This window comes from Sceloporus occidentalis, unplaced genomic scaffold (assembly GCF_023333645.1).
Source record: "Sceloporus occidentalis isolate IW3139 unplaced genomic scaffold, rSceOcc1.0.p SCAF_360, whole genome shotgun sequence".
Taxonomy (NCBI): Eukaryota; Metazoa; Chordata; class Lepidosauria; order Squamata; family Phrynosomatidae; genus Sceloporus; species Sceloporus occidentalis.
In genome coordinates, this window is record NW_028317340.1 from 247452 (window position 1) to 264493 (window position 17042).

Here is a 17042-nt window from a genome sequence, read left to right on the forward strand (position 1 = left end):
ATAGGAGATGGTACACGGTAAAAAAAACAAACCAAATGACTGCAGATGTGTTTTACTGTAGCTTAAATAATTAGGAGCTGTGACTGATGTTCTTTTAAGCCATATACAACAAGTAGATGATTCTATTATTTGATACACAAGGAACAAGCATCTAAAAACACCCAAGTGAAACAAAAAAAACTATTGTTCAATTTTAGGCAGCATGTATTATAAATGTGAGACAGTGATGACGCAAACTAAGATGTTTCTAACTGTTAACGTGTTTACACAATCCTCTTAGAAAATGCATTTAACATGTGCCATCAAAACAAATCATTACTAGTTCTTTATATTTTTCTCTGCTGATCCGCATATTCTAGCCAGTTAGACATGGGTAGATGTTTTACCGAGATTTTGCCTGTGCTTCATTTCACTTTTCGAAAGTCTAAGAAGGGTTTAATACGTGGTATAAGTGCAGTTTCAGGATCAGTTTGACTTCTACATAACGCTTCCAGAAATATATTTAGCCAGCAACGCACAAAATTCAATTCTGACCTTTCTACAGCCTTCATTAAAAAGATTACTGAGTAGTCACAAGTTTTACAATCATGGCAATTATACGGGACCCTCGGGGACAGGTGCACAGATCCACTGTCGGGTTCTTGATTTTATCCTGCAAAAGTTGGTCCAGTTCACTCCGTAGTTCTTTCACCAGCTCTGCTACCTAAGGTAAATGAGAGGGGAGGGGGGGGGGGGGGGGGAATCATTAACCCAAGATTACAGGAATTGTTATAATAAAAAAAGGTTACAATGTATGTTTTGAATACCTCCCCCCCCCCCCCCCGAACATCAAGAAATTAAGACACGTTTACTCCCTTCTATACTTTAATCAAAAGTTATTCTCCAGCTTGAAATGGGAGAAAAAAACCAAAACCACCCACCTGGTAGGAGACTGCGGCAAAACGAATCCATCCATCATCCAGGGAAATCAAAAATTCACCTCTGTGAAGCTCCACGTTAACCTGCCCCCCGCCAAACAGGAGTAGAGGGTAGACCGATACCATGCTGCAATCCCGAACAAACACACGGCTGGTTTTTATCTTCTCGTGATATACCAAGTACGGGCTGTCAAAATGTCTGACCTAAAAAATGTAATCCAAAATAATGGAATAGATGGAACCATACACAATGGGAATTAACATGTTACAATTACAAGAAACCGAGAACTGACCTGATAATTTACAGAGGATGGATGAATGTGAACGTAACCGTCATTCTTGGTGACAAACTTTAACTCCTCAGCTTTTGGCTGAGTTTTGACGGCGCCCGCTCTTGTCACCTGGAACTTCCCTTCTGGGGACTTCACCTGAGTAAACCAAACATTTTAATGGAAGCCACATCAGGTGGATAGACAATGGCTGGAGACATATCAATTTTATATAATGTGATTTTCACACATAGGGTTCTATATGCTTGTAAACATACAGTAGAAGTTAAAGGGAGACTTCAATACAGCCTCACCATCAAATAGTCCATTTTAAAAGGTCTTCGCAAGTACCTTAATATCCATTCTTCATTGTTAAAAAAGTATTGGTCCTGTTTTACACACCACTGTTGGCTGCATCGAGCAGCCGATAAGCAGCAGAAAGGCGCATGTACATGGGAGGCTTGTTAGACCCCCCGGAACTATTGCATGAGCGAGTGGTTGTCAAAACGCATCTTGTAACGGAGACAAAACTAAAATATAAGCGACCACCCAGCTATCATATGCGTTGAAGTGCATATGATGGCTGGAGGGTCCCTTTAAGGGAGATTGATATTTTATGGGTAAAACGCAGGAAATCCATGACAATTTTGTCCTTATTCGAGCACCAAAATCTATTCCACTGAACATTTTAAGGACACAGGGACATGGGTAAGCCAAACTAAGCCAAGGATAATTGGCTGGCATTATTATGTACGTTTACAGTAAATGTTAATTGCAGTTATAGAAAATACCTTCATGAAATAATTACACCACTTTAGAGAACCTGGCCAAATACCGTACACTAGCCATTACACACATTGTGTTGCACTGATTTTAAATACTATCTGATGGACAAAGTGCCGTGCAAAACATCTGCTTCACCTGTTTGATACATATCTCTGTCTGCTGTGTCTTCTTAAAACTGAACCGCATGTCGATATGTCTCTAAAATTTTCTTCATATAACCAACATCCCCCCCAGGGGAAGTACCGCAGTCACAGCTTTTATTATAATTAAATATATCAATTAAAACGAGCTACAGCTTGTGCTTATATTCTAGAATATTCCGGCCACACATCATTTAATAGAAAGAAATATTCGCTATAGAGATTTATAATTCTCCCAGTCATATAATCTTTCTGTGAGATGATGATTTATTTTTGCTTATTAAGAATTCTGCTCAAAGGGACTGATTGGTGCGCCAACTTGTGAACAACTGATCTTTCCACATTTGATTGATAAAGCAATTCTGCCAGTTGGCACGCAGTATTATATTTTAATTTATTTTAATAGTTAATCTCACGCTGGTGAATGTGCCATGCTCAATTTCCCGTCCTGTACCCACGTCCCTTGTAAAGGCTGCCAGAACAAATTAATAGAGAGATAACATAATGGGGAGGGTTAATAAACCAGAGAAAACAAAGCCACTACACCCTTTCCCGTGACATGTGCATTTAAATGTTTTTTTATATGTATATATTGTTTGTATCTGAAAACATTGGTTTTATTATCTTATTTATATAGCGCCAACAGTTTACGCAGTTCTTCTTAAAATACATATGTATTCAAGCGGGATCTAATTAATTATCAATGAGTCAGATAAAATCAACGCTCACTGCACCACATCCACTCGTCTTTTGTGCTTATATCAGTTTTCAGACGGTAACCGTGACTTACCTGTACCACGTTGGGATATAAAGCTGCGCACAGCATCGCAGATATCAGCTTAATGTTCTCTGCATTGGCGTTTGCCTACACGAGAAGACGTAATGATATGTCAATGAAGTTTGTAGGGCATTAGCAGCAATTACCATATTGGTTAATACACTTTAAAGATATTTTTTCAACAAACATGCTTTTATTTAACCCCTTAAGGACAATGGGCGGTCACTAAACCCATCGAAAATTTTGTCATTAAGGGGTTAAGATAGAAGCTACTTTAATTATTGCTTGCTGATTTTATCCGTTGTTTCCTAGCAGGCAGACAAATCCTTCCATCTTTTCCTGTTTTTTTTCCCCTATTATTTTCTGCAAGTTAGCTAAATTTATGTAAAATACAGGTACATTTGTTAAATTCAAACAATGCATCCCACAGCAAATATGTGCAGGTTCTGCCATCAACTGTATATGGAAACAAAGCCCCGACTGTTTTAACCAGTTCCCAGTTGCTTTTTGGGCTTACTCACCCCATTTTATGCCTACAATCTGCATACAAAGTTTTTTGGGGGAAAAGCAAGGGCGATGAGAGAATGGATTTCTTATATTTATATAGATTGAAAGCATTCCAGAAGTTTATAGATAATACTGAACTACACAACATAGTGATCTGCATAAAAACCTGTCACCAAGGTGCCTTGATCTATTCTGGTATAAATTCCAGATCTGTTTAAAAAGAAATCTTTTGTAATATTTTCACTTTATGACAAGAAAACCCATGGGCATTCAGGTTATTACATGCATTACCTCTTCTCCAGTAGCCTCCAAAACACCATCTCCATTGTGAGCCCATCTCTTTTCAATCTCTCTGGCTCTCAACCCTTCTTTAACAAATCCAATGTCAGACAGCAGTTCTGTGAACTGTCTCTTTAAGCTGGCGATCTCCTGCAAACCAAAGGTTTTCGCGAAATCCGAAAACTTAGAATAGTGCAAACAGATTTCACAATGTGGTCGGCAATTTAAGATGTTGAAATATATATCAACTGGATACCTGTAGCCCACCATTAAAAAAAATACAAAACACTTACTTGCATTGTTCTGATAGACAAGAAATTGTCCCGGCAATACTGGTATGCACCACGTGAACTCTCCTTCAGAGCCAGGCTCCATCCCTAGGATTAGAACAAAAACTACGTCACAAACCATGAAAGACAACATTTAAACATTAGCCATCCTGATGGACACGCTCATACTGTGTATACACAATATTTCCCTGGTGTTCACTCCTGATCCTTTCCGGAAAACAAGTAGTTTTAGTTCTTAGTTGAGATGCCGGGTCTATCTCTTCTGCGTATGTACCACAAGCGGCACTGGCTTAAGGATCTCGGAGAAAGGTATAAACGCTATTCAAACACCAAAAGGGGCGATCATTTTTAATAATGTCGAAAATATCAAAAATCTTTAGTAGATGCTTACTAAGCATTTGAAAAAACTGTAGAACTGATGTAGGGCGACGCTGATGACAAAACCATTAACGGAAACATGCAAATGTATTTACTTTTCACTAAATTACACAGAAATGGTCAATTTCCCAGTGTAAAGCAATACATTTAGTGTTTCGGGCAACATTAATCAAAGCACAACATTTTAGTGCTGCAGCTGGAACAATCCTTTGCTTTCTTTGTTGTCTGCTCCGATGCCCATGACCATGCCCGAAACTTGTCTCCAGTTTCATATTGATAAATGTGGCTTTTGAATGAGACATTTAGCCACCATTTACCTTGTAAGCCTGAAGAAGGGCCAAATGATCACTGCCCGCCATGGCAAATTCTAGCTTTTTCTTGTTTGCCTCCTCCTTTTTATCCCAGGGACACACCTTAAAATAATAAAAAAACATTAAAAGACAGCATAATATAATCGCAATACAGCAAGCAGAAACATGAACATTCTGGAAGGATTACCACATTTTGTATAGTATGCAGTTACAAAAATAAAAAATAAGGGTGGGCAATATTTAATATATATTCTGTCCAAAATGATTTTAAATATATATATATATATATATATATATATATTTATTTATTTATTTATTTAGCAACGTTAGCAGTGATACTTACAAAGGGGGACTTAAAAGCCAGACTGCCAGCAATAGTTAGTGCAGGGTCAAGACAACGGAAGATCGCCCCGAAAAGCATCAGTTTCCCAATTCTGACATCAACTGGGAGGGAAGCCAAGTGATACCCCAGAGGAGTGAGTTTTTCCTCCTGCGTAAGAGCCCCAAGGTCTTGAAGACGTAACTGGGAGGCATGCAGAGACTCCATCCGCGGGGGTTCGATTAACCTTGCCAGGACAGACTGAAGACGGCACGCTGAGAACATATCCAAAATTTTAATCCTGTGGGAGAAGGAAACAAGTACAAACGTGTATTAGCTTTATTAACCCTTTAAGGACGCCAGACATATTAGAATGCCAGACCTACTACTATTATATCCTCAGCAATTTCACACTGATCTCCTTCTTGCCAATGCATCGGACATCAGGCTGTCCCATAAGAGCACAATCCTTCATTTTCAGCAGTGGATCTGTGATTACAATGCCTGAACAGAAGTTTGTAGTAGCAGAAGCATTATTAAAGACTCATCTACAGACACCAGACAAGCCAGAAGGCTTATTTTTCCCTCAGATATCTCTTGGTGCTGCCACAACCACAAGGGATTCTGGGTAGGCGCATTTAAATAAGGTCAACAATAATCACCTTTCGCCTCTATATCCACTTTATACATGGATCCCTTGAAAGTAATTGCCCGCTGTACAAGACAGCCCTTTAGACAAAACCCAGGTAAGAGGTGCAGTAGCCAGATCACCGCTCATGGACAGCCGCTTCGTCCTTAATGGGACTGGTCAGCATGACATTGTGATACTTGCAGAAGTTTGGGCATTCTCTTTGCTGTAGTGTCAGCGCAGCACTGCAATCTGCCTGTTTAATAGATGCCCTGTAGGGTCTGTACAGACCTTGCTGGGACCTACATTTTATTTATCGAGTGCCAGGAGATTACATAGTGTTGTTAAAAGTGGAGTGAAAAAAAAACCAATTAAAATTGACAAAACAGACAACAACAAAACATTAAGGTGGAGAAATGTCTTCTCTATCAACCCAGAAGTATTAAAAAAAATCAAATAAAAACAGTGTATTTTGTAAGGAGGTATTTTGGCCATCCAAAAGAAAACCTACGCCGTATTGCTGCACTTGAGGGATGTTGCAGAACATAAACATAATGTGTTTTCAGCAATAATATCTATCCTGTAGAAGAAATTCTAAGCAAAATGTTTGTATTCTAATCTGTCCTCAAAAGTAAAACAGCCTTCATCCTTAAGGGGTTAAGTAATATTTCATTATTTTTTGCTGTTTTTTTATAGCCTGGGTTCTTATATAAATTAGAATTAACATTTCACCAGTTAGTACTAGTTTAAAAAACTTTGGCAACAACAATCTCTCAAAACATTCTGCCATCAATTATTCATATATGCAGATTCCATGGCAGAAGACACCTACTAGTAGCAGAGAGGGAGTGGGATTACCATACCTTAGGCACAACTGTTCAAGAGGAATTCTCTGGATCTCTGGAGGTTGTTGATCTAGAAGCTGGTGCTCATAGTGGTGGCTGGTAAAGAGGTGAAAGCAGACTCCGGAGGCCACACGTCCAGCTCTACCTTTTCTCTGCAAGGTATTGGCTCGTGATACCCAAGTTTCCTCAAGGCTTTCCATGCTTTTTCCAGGGTCGTACCTAATAGACCATGCAAGAAGCTTCTGTGATTTGTAGTATTTAGCAGCTCTGGGATTATTATTATTGTTGTTTTACAGCACCAAATACTGCAGCATTGTACAATGGGTCAACACAACAATTTGATTTACAGAAACAAGAGATAAGGAGGGACCTGCTCAAACAAGCTTACAATCTAGGCCTTGATGTGGCGAGTGGGCTTAATTATGCTTTCCAGCTCATATGATCAAAACCTCTCATTTATATTATGTTTATATATTTGTTGCCAACCTTATTAGGGTGAGAAGCGCATACTGTTTTTGTTTTTTTGTATACACTGTACTAGTCAAAGTATTGCTTTGAATCCAATTGAGATTATGTGGCATGGCCTTCGAAAGGCAGTTCAAGCTCAAAAAAATGCCAATGTAGCTTAATTAAAATAATTCTGCCAGGAAGAGTGGGCCAAAAAAAAATAGATCTTTTGTTGTTTCTTTGCAACAGAAACTAAACTATCCACAAACTATTTTAGTTCTAAGGGTGGTTTACAAATGTATGTTCTTAAAACTTTTGATCGCTATGTCAAAAATGTAACAGCCTGTCCATCATTACAGGCCTTAGTAAATTGATCTTACCATTAAAATACATAAATACACGTCCATATACATTGCATATATAGCAAAAGCATACCTTGTCTCCTTCATTTTCCCAGAATCTATCACATATACCACATCATCAATGGTGATGGAAGTCTCTGCAATATTGGTGGAGATGATTATCTTGGTGACCCCTTGAGGGGGACGCGAGAAGACAGCCTGCTGCTCCTCACTAGACAGGGATGAGTGCAGGGGGTAGATGACACATCTGTCTCAATGATATAAAGACACACAACAATGCATTAGTGTTTGCTTCAGAGCAATACATAGAACAGGATTATATTGTATAAGTGAGGGGGAATTGCAAGCAGAACAGCCACTACCTCCGATAACAAGGTGGTTGAATTTAGACCAGTTAGATCTGGGCCAGCTTGGTTCTTCCTACAGTCCACCTCAATCCTACAATCAGCCACACAAACCCCTTCCAAGTCATATTAATAGATTTTATTCATAAAAGTGGGATTCAGCTCTCTGACTTCACTATGCACTATAAAGGGGGGGCAACCTCCATGAGCTTCTTGTGTATCAAGGTCAATGCTGGTCCCATGTGATGTATAGTTAATGAGCTCATATTTCTTGAAAATCATCACGGTGATTTAGCTATGCATTATCCAACCCTTCTCGGAGGAGTAATTCACCAGGGTTGGCCGTAAATAATGCTTAGTGAAGTTGTGGAGGTGAAAGGTTCAGCTCACCTGCAAACTCCCCCTTTAGTGAATAAACTCTGCTATGTGATCCCACATTGTGTATATACCAAATGTGGCAGACAAGTACTCACCGCTTACTGCGTCTGTTACTAAATAAGGCATTTGATTGAAGCTGCTCATAGAGCATTTTAATTTCTGCCAAGCCAGGTAAAAATATCAAAACAGCACCTGATGTAAATAAATTCAGAAACACATTTTAGCCATCAGAATTACAGGTATTTATTTTTAAATCTTACCTGCAATATTATTATTATTATCTTTTATTTATATAGCACCAACAATTTATGCAGCACTTAACAGGCATTTACTGAAAAGCTCCAGGTTTGTTCATCCATTAGACAATATGAATCTACTTTTACTCAGGTGTTACATTATTATTATTGAAGAAAAGTGAATTCTACATTTTCGTTACAGAGTAAGGCATTTACACACTCTGAATTCTTTTTATACCAATGAGTTGCTCAATAGCTCATATTTTCATCTGGAGTTGGTGGAACCCTACAGCAGAATGTACAAGTTTGCATAAGAGGTCCAATGTAGTCCAAAAGAGTTACAGAGAATACATTCACCACTCTTCAGAATTTAGGAAAGTGGTGATAAGCATCTGGTAGAGAGCCCTAATAATGCAGAGGATGGAACTGGGGTGAGTTAGTAACACCGTGTAGTACTAAAGGTGGCAAGGAAAAGAAAAAGTGGGAAAGGCAGTGAAGATGGGGGGGGACATAACAATGGTTGAGATGTACAATTACGTCAGAAGGATTTGTAAAAAAAGGGAGAATGAGGAGATGCTGAAGGGCTTGTACCTTGGTGGGGACATGAGATAGTGGACACGAGAACGGTACATGCCAGATGTATAGTACAGGGCATGATAAATGATAATGAAATGTTGTAATGTATGAAGGAAATGAATCTGCAACAAGTATATATATATATATATATATATATATAATTGGATTAACAACGTGGGTGACTGAAATAAGTATAATGCTTAAAACTAACATCTTTAGTGTTACCACTTGGGCAACAGATACATATCTCAGAAAATAACCGATTGGCCCATCTGCAATCTTTGAATCGTTTTTTTTTTTAATTAATGATAGCTTAGGAAGTACATAATACTTTCTTAAATTCCTTTGTTCTGCGTGCCTGTACTCCATCCACTAGACGTTTATTTTAGCCATCTAGTATCCATTCTATAAAGTAGAATTTCTTTACTTAACCGCTCACCTATGTCTTCTAGTTCCACCATTCCTTTGAATAAAGAATGCATTCGTAATATTTTTTTTTTTAAACAATTCACATACTTGAACGTTTCTCTCTGTATCCCCATGCTGCATGAACACTCACCTGGCGGATACGAGTGAACGCCGTCCACTATCCACTCTAATAAAGCTTCGATCAGCTCCAAGTTAATTTTATCCAAATCCATGGCAGATAGTGTCTTGAGTACGGATTTGCTGACTTCTGAAGAAAACCAGTGACAGTAAACCAATATGTTAAAGGAAACATGACCTGCATTCCATGTCACAAGGATTCTGTACATTCCATCTCTATATGGATTACTCAACAAATACGGTGAAATATGGTGAAACTCCAACTTGGATTACAGATCCTTTCAATAATCTATTAATTGTGACATGTTAACCTTTACACATTATGTATGTGTATATATATATATATATATATATATATATATATATATATATATATATATATATATGTATGTTTTGCTCGAATGGGCAACTTCCCACTGACTAGTAAGCCGGAGGAATATTTTTCCAGGTCTGCACATAAATACTTGTACCACAAATATGGCAATGAAGAGATGGGAGTCCGTCACACATCCGGTAAACCGTGCATTAACTGTATAACAAACACAATTTACCATTATAGCGAGTGCACAACTCCTTGAAGCTCAGCTGTTGGTCTGGTATAGAGTCCTTAACAACTCTAGATTCCTGAAGCTGCAATGTCATGTTTTGTTCCAGTTCTTCCAGCAACTCTTCGTAGCTCTGTCCTTTCTTTCCCTGACGAGACGAGAACTTTGAGGAACGTCGATAGGGACTGCCATCCTCTACCACATACCTGAGGGTAGATATAGGGAAATAACGCACTTTTTGAGTTATGAACAATGCCTTCTACATAGCGGACTATAAATTGGGGGGAAAAAAAACTAAAGCCAAAAAGAAATGATTTTATTTGAGAGCAGTTTGAGACATAATAGCAAAAATGTTCATATAATACGCTATTAAACCTTTAAAGGGTGTCTGCACATGTGGTTACACTCAGGGAAAGATTTGCTAGCCATAAAGTGAAGAATAATCAGTCTAGCGATTGTCAAACATGAAAAGGAGGTGAAAAAGAAGACTTGACCTCTTCTATCTAACTTGAAGCACAATGCATAACAATATTTACCATATTTTTTATTTAGCCACTGCAATAATTGTAGATAGACCAACATAATAAATATAAAGTAGCATTAAATATACATTTTACCGAGTTTTGGCAATAGCATCTTCCAGAAAATACTGATCAACTGGAAAAGTGCGACCTGAAAGCAAACATTTTTGCAATCAAAAAAAGGAAACGACAGCATGTAACAAGCAAAATAGATTCTTAAGTATCAATGGTGCTTTCAAAATATATGCTCTGATAAAAAGTAACGATTTCTAGAACTGAGTGCACTAACAACCAAAAAGGCTACAGCTAAAACAAAAAGAACAAAAACAAAAAATAAAAAACACAAGTTAACCTGGAATGAAAAAGCAGATAATTTACTTTTGAATGGAAGTGTATTTATTACAAAGCTGCATAAAACTGACAAACACAAACTGGAACTTTAATATATTGCGTCTACAAAATGTACATTACATGGATAAAGGGTTCTCTCTCGCTTTCTCACCTGGTATATGTAGAACAGGGCAACCGTTGAAGTACTCGGAGAAAAGGTCAGCATTTAGGGTTGCACTCATGAGCAGAATTTTAAGGTCTGGCCTCTTTACCATCACATCTTTTAAAACCAGCAGCAAGAAATCACTGGGGGGGGGGGGGAAACGGAATGGATTAAGAACCAGCCACTACTTTACATTTCATAAGAACAATTCCAGGTAATGCATTAAAACTACCTCTCTTCTGTCCTCTCGTGGACTTCATCCACGATAACATGCGTGGCTCCATTCAGCCTGGTATCGCCTTCCAGACGTCTTAGGAGCACGCCAGTTGTGCAGTACAGCAATCTGGTGGCTGAGGACTAAAAAAAAAATAATGGAAAAACAAAATATTACTATTAATAGCAGGTTCCAATATTTTCAGGCTTAAGCCTAGCTGTTGGTTTTCCCACAGACCTTGACACTTTCTAGCCTTATCTGATACCCCACAGAAAGCCCAACTCTCTCCGATCTCTCCTGGGCCACGCGTTCTGCCACAGAAATAGCCGATATCCGGCGAGGTTGGGTACAAATGATGTTGGACACGTCACTGGAGGACCCTTGTAATGAAGCATCAAGTATGAACTGTGGTATTTGTGTGGTTTTGCCACATCTGCAAAGAAAACAATTAATTTTGGACAGGATCAAACTATACCACGAAAACAGACTACAACTACAGTGCCTATGAGAACTCTCTAATGTCTCTCTATTTGCCATTTATACTAGAGATCACAGCTAAATGAAAGTGGTAATTATGTATTCCAAATCATCCTTCCTCCTGTATCATAGTGACCCATCCTCTTCTGCATCATCTTCTACCTCTGTCTATGTCTTGGAAACTGCTTTATATGTTCCAGCGCCCTGGACGTTTTCATTTCTTCCCACTAGTCAGAATGTTCCCCATTAACCAAATGTCCCCTAAAGTCAATAATACTTTTATTATTCCACAAAAATGTTGCTGTAGGTCGTTTATTGTACTAGTCCTGCATCATACTCCATATGCCTCTATACACTTTGGAACTAACTCTCCAGGATGACCAGATGGCCAACACGACCATTTCTGCTCTGCACACAATTTACACAGATTATGAAAGAGAGTTACCTGGAACATCATGCTACCCAAACACCAAAAAGGAAATATTAATATAATTACATACCCTGTCATTCCACTCACAACCAGGACCTGATGGTTTGATAGGAGCTGGAGGATTGCCTCTTGTTTGTCCCAGGCTGGAAGCTTTTGCCTCTCTTTCAGCATTGCCTGATAACGTCTCTCAGACTAGAGAAACAGCATCATCACTGATCATAATATAGACAATTACATATACATATACATTACATGTCACATTTTAAATAGAAAAATTCAAGGGTAGGCAGTCTAGAATGAGGAACAATGAAGATAAATTGGTACTTATATTTCGGACAGAGGAAAATATATAAATCATAAATATTATTAAGCCCAGACTATTATGAAAGTTTCTAACCCCAGATCACATGGGCATCAGGTACACAAGAATAATATTGATTTATATTTAGTGTACCCTGTAAAACAGTTAATAAGTAGAAACAAGAACCACCTGGTGTTCACACAACATTTCTGCATACAAAATATCCCCCACAAAAGTCAAGCACTTGGCTACCACGGTCTCATAATATACCTGCTTGATGCGGAAATGTTTGCAGATTTTGGCATTTTCTGCATGCAGTGTTTTTGGGGAGAAATTGTATTTCTTGGTCTGTTTTTTCTTCAGGTGTGCATAGCTCTCATTTTCAACCAGCACAGTTTCTGACTCCAATTCATCAAAGTCGTCCACTTCTGTGGAGGTACATTTATCTACCTCGGCCTTAAGTGATTTATGTTCCTTCTTGACTGAAAGCAGAAACATTGAGTTTGATCAGGATCACAGCACAAACTAGAACAAAAAAAACAAACTAAAAAAAAGAGATGGCTTAACAGAAACACGCACCCTACTCAATAGGACATAGATGACAGTTACTACCAATCATCCCTAATTTTTAATATTTGTCTTATACTGATGGAAAAGAGGGGGTTAGATGTCTCCCCAAACGTAACAGGTTCCACAGAGGTTTTGATGAAATATTATTTAAAATATAACCGTTTAAAGGGACACTCCATTCATCAGAAATTCCTGTATGCATTTGCTCTCAATCTCCATCCCCCAGTGATTTGCTTTCCAGGAGATGTGTGCTGGCTTGCAAGAGAGTTTCTGGGGGTCTAACAAGAAAAATCTAATAGATTTTAATGTCTGATATCGACAGATTTAAGCAGACTCACCAAGGACTTTTATTTTCTACAGATAAATAATGCATTCTAAAAGTACCTTGAAAGGGGGGCTGTATGAGGCATTAGACTAAACCTAAAATACAGTTTTTACAGGATCTAATAATTAATGTTAAGTTATCATAGGTGACAGACCCTCCTTAAGATAAAGAGCTGGACGGGTTCCCTGAGTTGAGAAGTCCTGCTTCTAGAGGGATGCATAAAGTGCTTCATTGTATGTTTTACTACGTAAGCAACATTTCCTTGACACATAGAATGATTGGGAATTATGCGTTTCTGTGCAAATTTTGAGAATTGGTGTTATCACCACAGCTACCAATGGAATGCGCATCCAAAAGGAGACCAGTCCATTGGCTGCTATGGTGACAAAACCACTTTTCAAACTTTGTACCAAAATCACTTTTTTATATGATCTCCACTGTTCTAAATAGGACAGTGTTGAACCTAGTGTAACAGGTGTAAAGCCAAACGGACAACATCCAATAAGAAAAACGCAAGCACATATAAAATGAAAAATAATTATAGAAATCATACCTTCAGATGTTCGGTTTGGAGCAGCTGGCTTGTCTGGAACAATTGGTTTGTTAAGGATTACAGAAGGGTTTTTCTTAGTCTCAGAGTGATTCGGTAAGATTAGAGGAGGTGGGATGCTATATCTATGGTGAGTGTTGGCAAGTACCTTTACCAGTTCATCTTCATCTTCCAAGCAGCTCACAAGCGAGAACACGGCAGGCTCACCGGTCTGGGCAATTGTCAAGGCCCTTTCATAAAGGTACTCCGCTACGTGTAAGCGGCATCCCATTGGGAGAGTCTCATTGACTGAATAAAAGGCTACCAAGGGTGCCTGGTATGGGTATTTGTTATCCTTTGGAAATCGGATTTCAAGTTCATACAAAAAATTACCGTCACCGTTGGCACACAGATGAGAATCATCCTTCACGATCTGCTTCGGAGCGTCATGCTTAAACTTGCACTTTGAGCCAAAGCGACAATTTTCACCTTTTGAAAAAAACCTACAAATATTGTTGGGGATTGGATTCATTGAAGCCTTGGCACTATCCCTTTGGCGGGGTTTCTGAAGCCTATTTGTCAGGTACTCCATGTGCAGACCTACAGTCCATACTCTATTTGGAATTCTTTCAATAAATCTCTCTCCACAGATTGAGCTGAGAACAAAAACCTCTTCCTCCCGACGAGCAAGGCATTCCTCCAAACTGACCTCCGACGCAGCCCTTGGAGCCTTTGTCTGTATGCCAAAAGTTTCAGAGAAACACTGCTGCAGTAAATATTCCAGGGAGGCCCCTACATCGCTGTCATGGGACCTTAGTGCAGTCAGACACCTCTCTCTGTCAAAGCCATACCTTCAGAACAGAGGGAAGGGGATACGTCTTATTATTATCTTTTATTTATATAACGCCAACAATGTATACGGCGCTTCTTACAATACATATATTCAAGGGGTATGACAAGACCAGAATCGACAGATAAACCTGAAATATTCGAGACATCATTATTGGGACGCGGTTACTAGGACAACCGCGATAAGACCCGTAGGAGCTTATTAAACAGTAGAAGGCCATAGCCTCAAAATATGAAGATGCTACATAAAACATATACCTTTAAATATGTAGTGACACGTACTATTAGATGGAAATAATAATGAGGTGGAGTTATTAAAATAGACTAAAAGAAAACATTTGTTTGGATCAAGAAAAAAAAAAGCCAATGCTAAAGAGATCAAATGAATGTAAAAAAAATAAATCAATTAAAATAGTGGATGTACCTGGTCAGCTTTCCTATAGCAAATGGTGATATACTGGCTTCTGGCAGCAGCTGGTCAGCGGGTTTTAAAGAGGTCTTTCCTGGTGTTTGAACATTTTCTGACGGTGCGGACCAGAAGTCAAATGTACAGTCTTTTTCAAGGTCATCCTTCTCGATGTTCTCATAATCATCATCATCCTGAGAACATGGGTCATCATATTCATCTTCTAATTCAGATCCCACATCACTATGGAAGGCATATGGGGTACAATAAAGGCCTGAAGATCACTAGCACACCATAAATACATGAAATATGAAAACAAATAACACTAATGCAACAAAAAAAAACGGGAGATCCACACAAGGAATCAATATATAGGGGTATGTTTAATTGATGAAACTATAATCCCATGTTTTAATGTTGTAAATTAATGTTTGCACATAAAACAAATCACTTCTTCTCCTAAGCGGCAGAAGAAAATAAAATAATGAATAAACTATAAGGTGGAAGAGAAAACAGCAGGGCTCCATGCATAGTCATGGGCATCTCATAGTGTATTCTGCATTTATTAAGGTATAATTGCCAATACAAAAATATACCTGCAATATAATGCATAGTAGAGACAGCGCCTCTATTGGACCCAAATTAATTGGCCTCTCTTTACTACCTCTAATGTCCCACTTTTCCAAAAGCTTAGAACGTTTGAGTGCATGACATGACTTCCAAGTCACCATAATATGCGCAATAAACATGTTTATATTTTAAACTATGTAACTACACAATATTATACACTATTAGAACACTTTAGAAAGATATGCCAGTAGGTCACAACATCGTGAACAAAGCCCAAACTCTACTTATCACACCCCTAAACAAACATGTCTCTCTTTGGCCATTTGAAATGTTAAGGGGTATTTAGAGGGGGTTGAGCCATTCCTCTTGAAGACCTCAGCGGGTTGCTTTTCATGGGGGGACCCTAGAAGATCCAGCCCGCCTAAGACTTCGGTCGAGGAGGGAAGGAAGGGTTGCACATCACCTTGTGGGATTGCAGGCCCCAGATTGCAAAGATTGAGGAACTGGTACCAATTTTCAAAGACAAAGTGGTAGCACCAAGCACCCTCAAGCTTTAAGTAATAATTAAAGAAGAGGTACGAAAATATGTAAAATATATATATAAAAAAATACTAACTCAGTGCCTGCATCAAATTCATGTCCTTGCAGATCACGAAGAAGAGCTTTTACTCTTTCCTGATTTTCTGTGGTCATGTGCAGGGTCTGAAGTTGTGTCCTGGCAGGAGGGTTGCTGCGAGGTTGTGATGTTCTCTTTGTAGCCTGGCTTGATCTAAAGTAAAGAGAACGTTTTTTTTGTTTCAGAAGACATTGCAGTTTGACATCTGATGTTGCACAGCTTTTCTTTTTTAAATACAATTAGGGCAAAAACGTGGAAACAAAACAATACTATGAAATTGCATGTTTTTTTTAATTAAAACCTTATGCTTTCGCAAATAAAGAACACTGGGTCGATTTATTTACACTTCAAGTAAGAAGAATGCTGCATTATTATCTGTATGCCCAGACCTTACCTTGGTGGTCCCGTCGGTCTGCTGGAGAAACAGATATCATCTCCTTCGTCCCATGCTTTGCTGGAGCTCTTTCTGCTCCCTCCACCACCTCCTGCTGCTTGCGTCCGGGATTTTCCACCTCTGCTAGAACCACCTCTACCAGAACCACCTCTACCGCCTCCACGCCTTTTGCCTCCTCCTTTGTTTGGTTTACCTTTCCTCTGATAATCCATCTGTCCTATCGATGTAATGTAAGGTATTCAGTACATTTTCAACGTATAGGTTGCGTTTTTCCAAATTGATAGACCATTGATAGGCAGTGGGTTGATGCCATTGTCACTGTAGGTATGTATTCACGATTTAGAATCCATTGTGTGTCTCTATCTGTGTTTCCTGCTGACAGGCAGATTGTACAATTAGATACAGTCTCCTTGTCAATTAGATATACCCTAGACATGCACGGTTTTAGTTGGACCTGATATGTAAC

General features: G+C 38.8%; 1 protein-coding gene across 1 annotated transcript; it reads right to left on the bottom strand.

Moving 5' to 3' along the window:
- Nucleotides 1-559: 559 nt before the first annotated feature.
- LOC149273789 (putative ATP-dependent RNA helicase DHX57) lies at nt 560-16304 on the bottom strand. The gene is made up of 23 exons (XM_089506004.1): nt 16183-16304; nt 15015-15239; nt 13827-14592; nt 13466-13507; nt 12588-12773; nt 12087-12208; nt 11347-11542; nt 11128-11252; nt 10905-11038; nt 10499-10553; nt 9888-10087; nt 9350-9466; nt 8074-8170; nt 7330-7503; nt 6466-6666; nt 4999-5275; nt 4662-4757; nt 3970-4053; nt 3689-3826; nt 2903-2977; nt 1211-1345; nt 921-1121; nt 560-703 (listed from the first exon to the last, which is right to left on the bottom strand). Exons 1-23 carry the CDS (start codon nt 16257-16259, stop codon nt 560-562), a joined length of 3867 nt encoding a protein of 1288 aa, XP_089362130.1. The 5' UTR covers nt 16260-16304.
- Between the last annotated feature and the right edge of the window lie 738 nt (nt 16305-17042).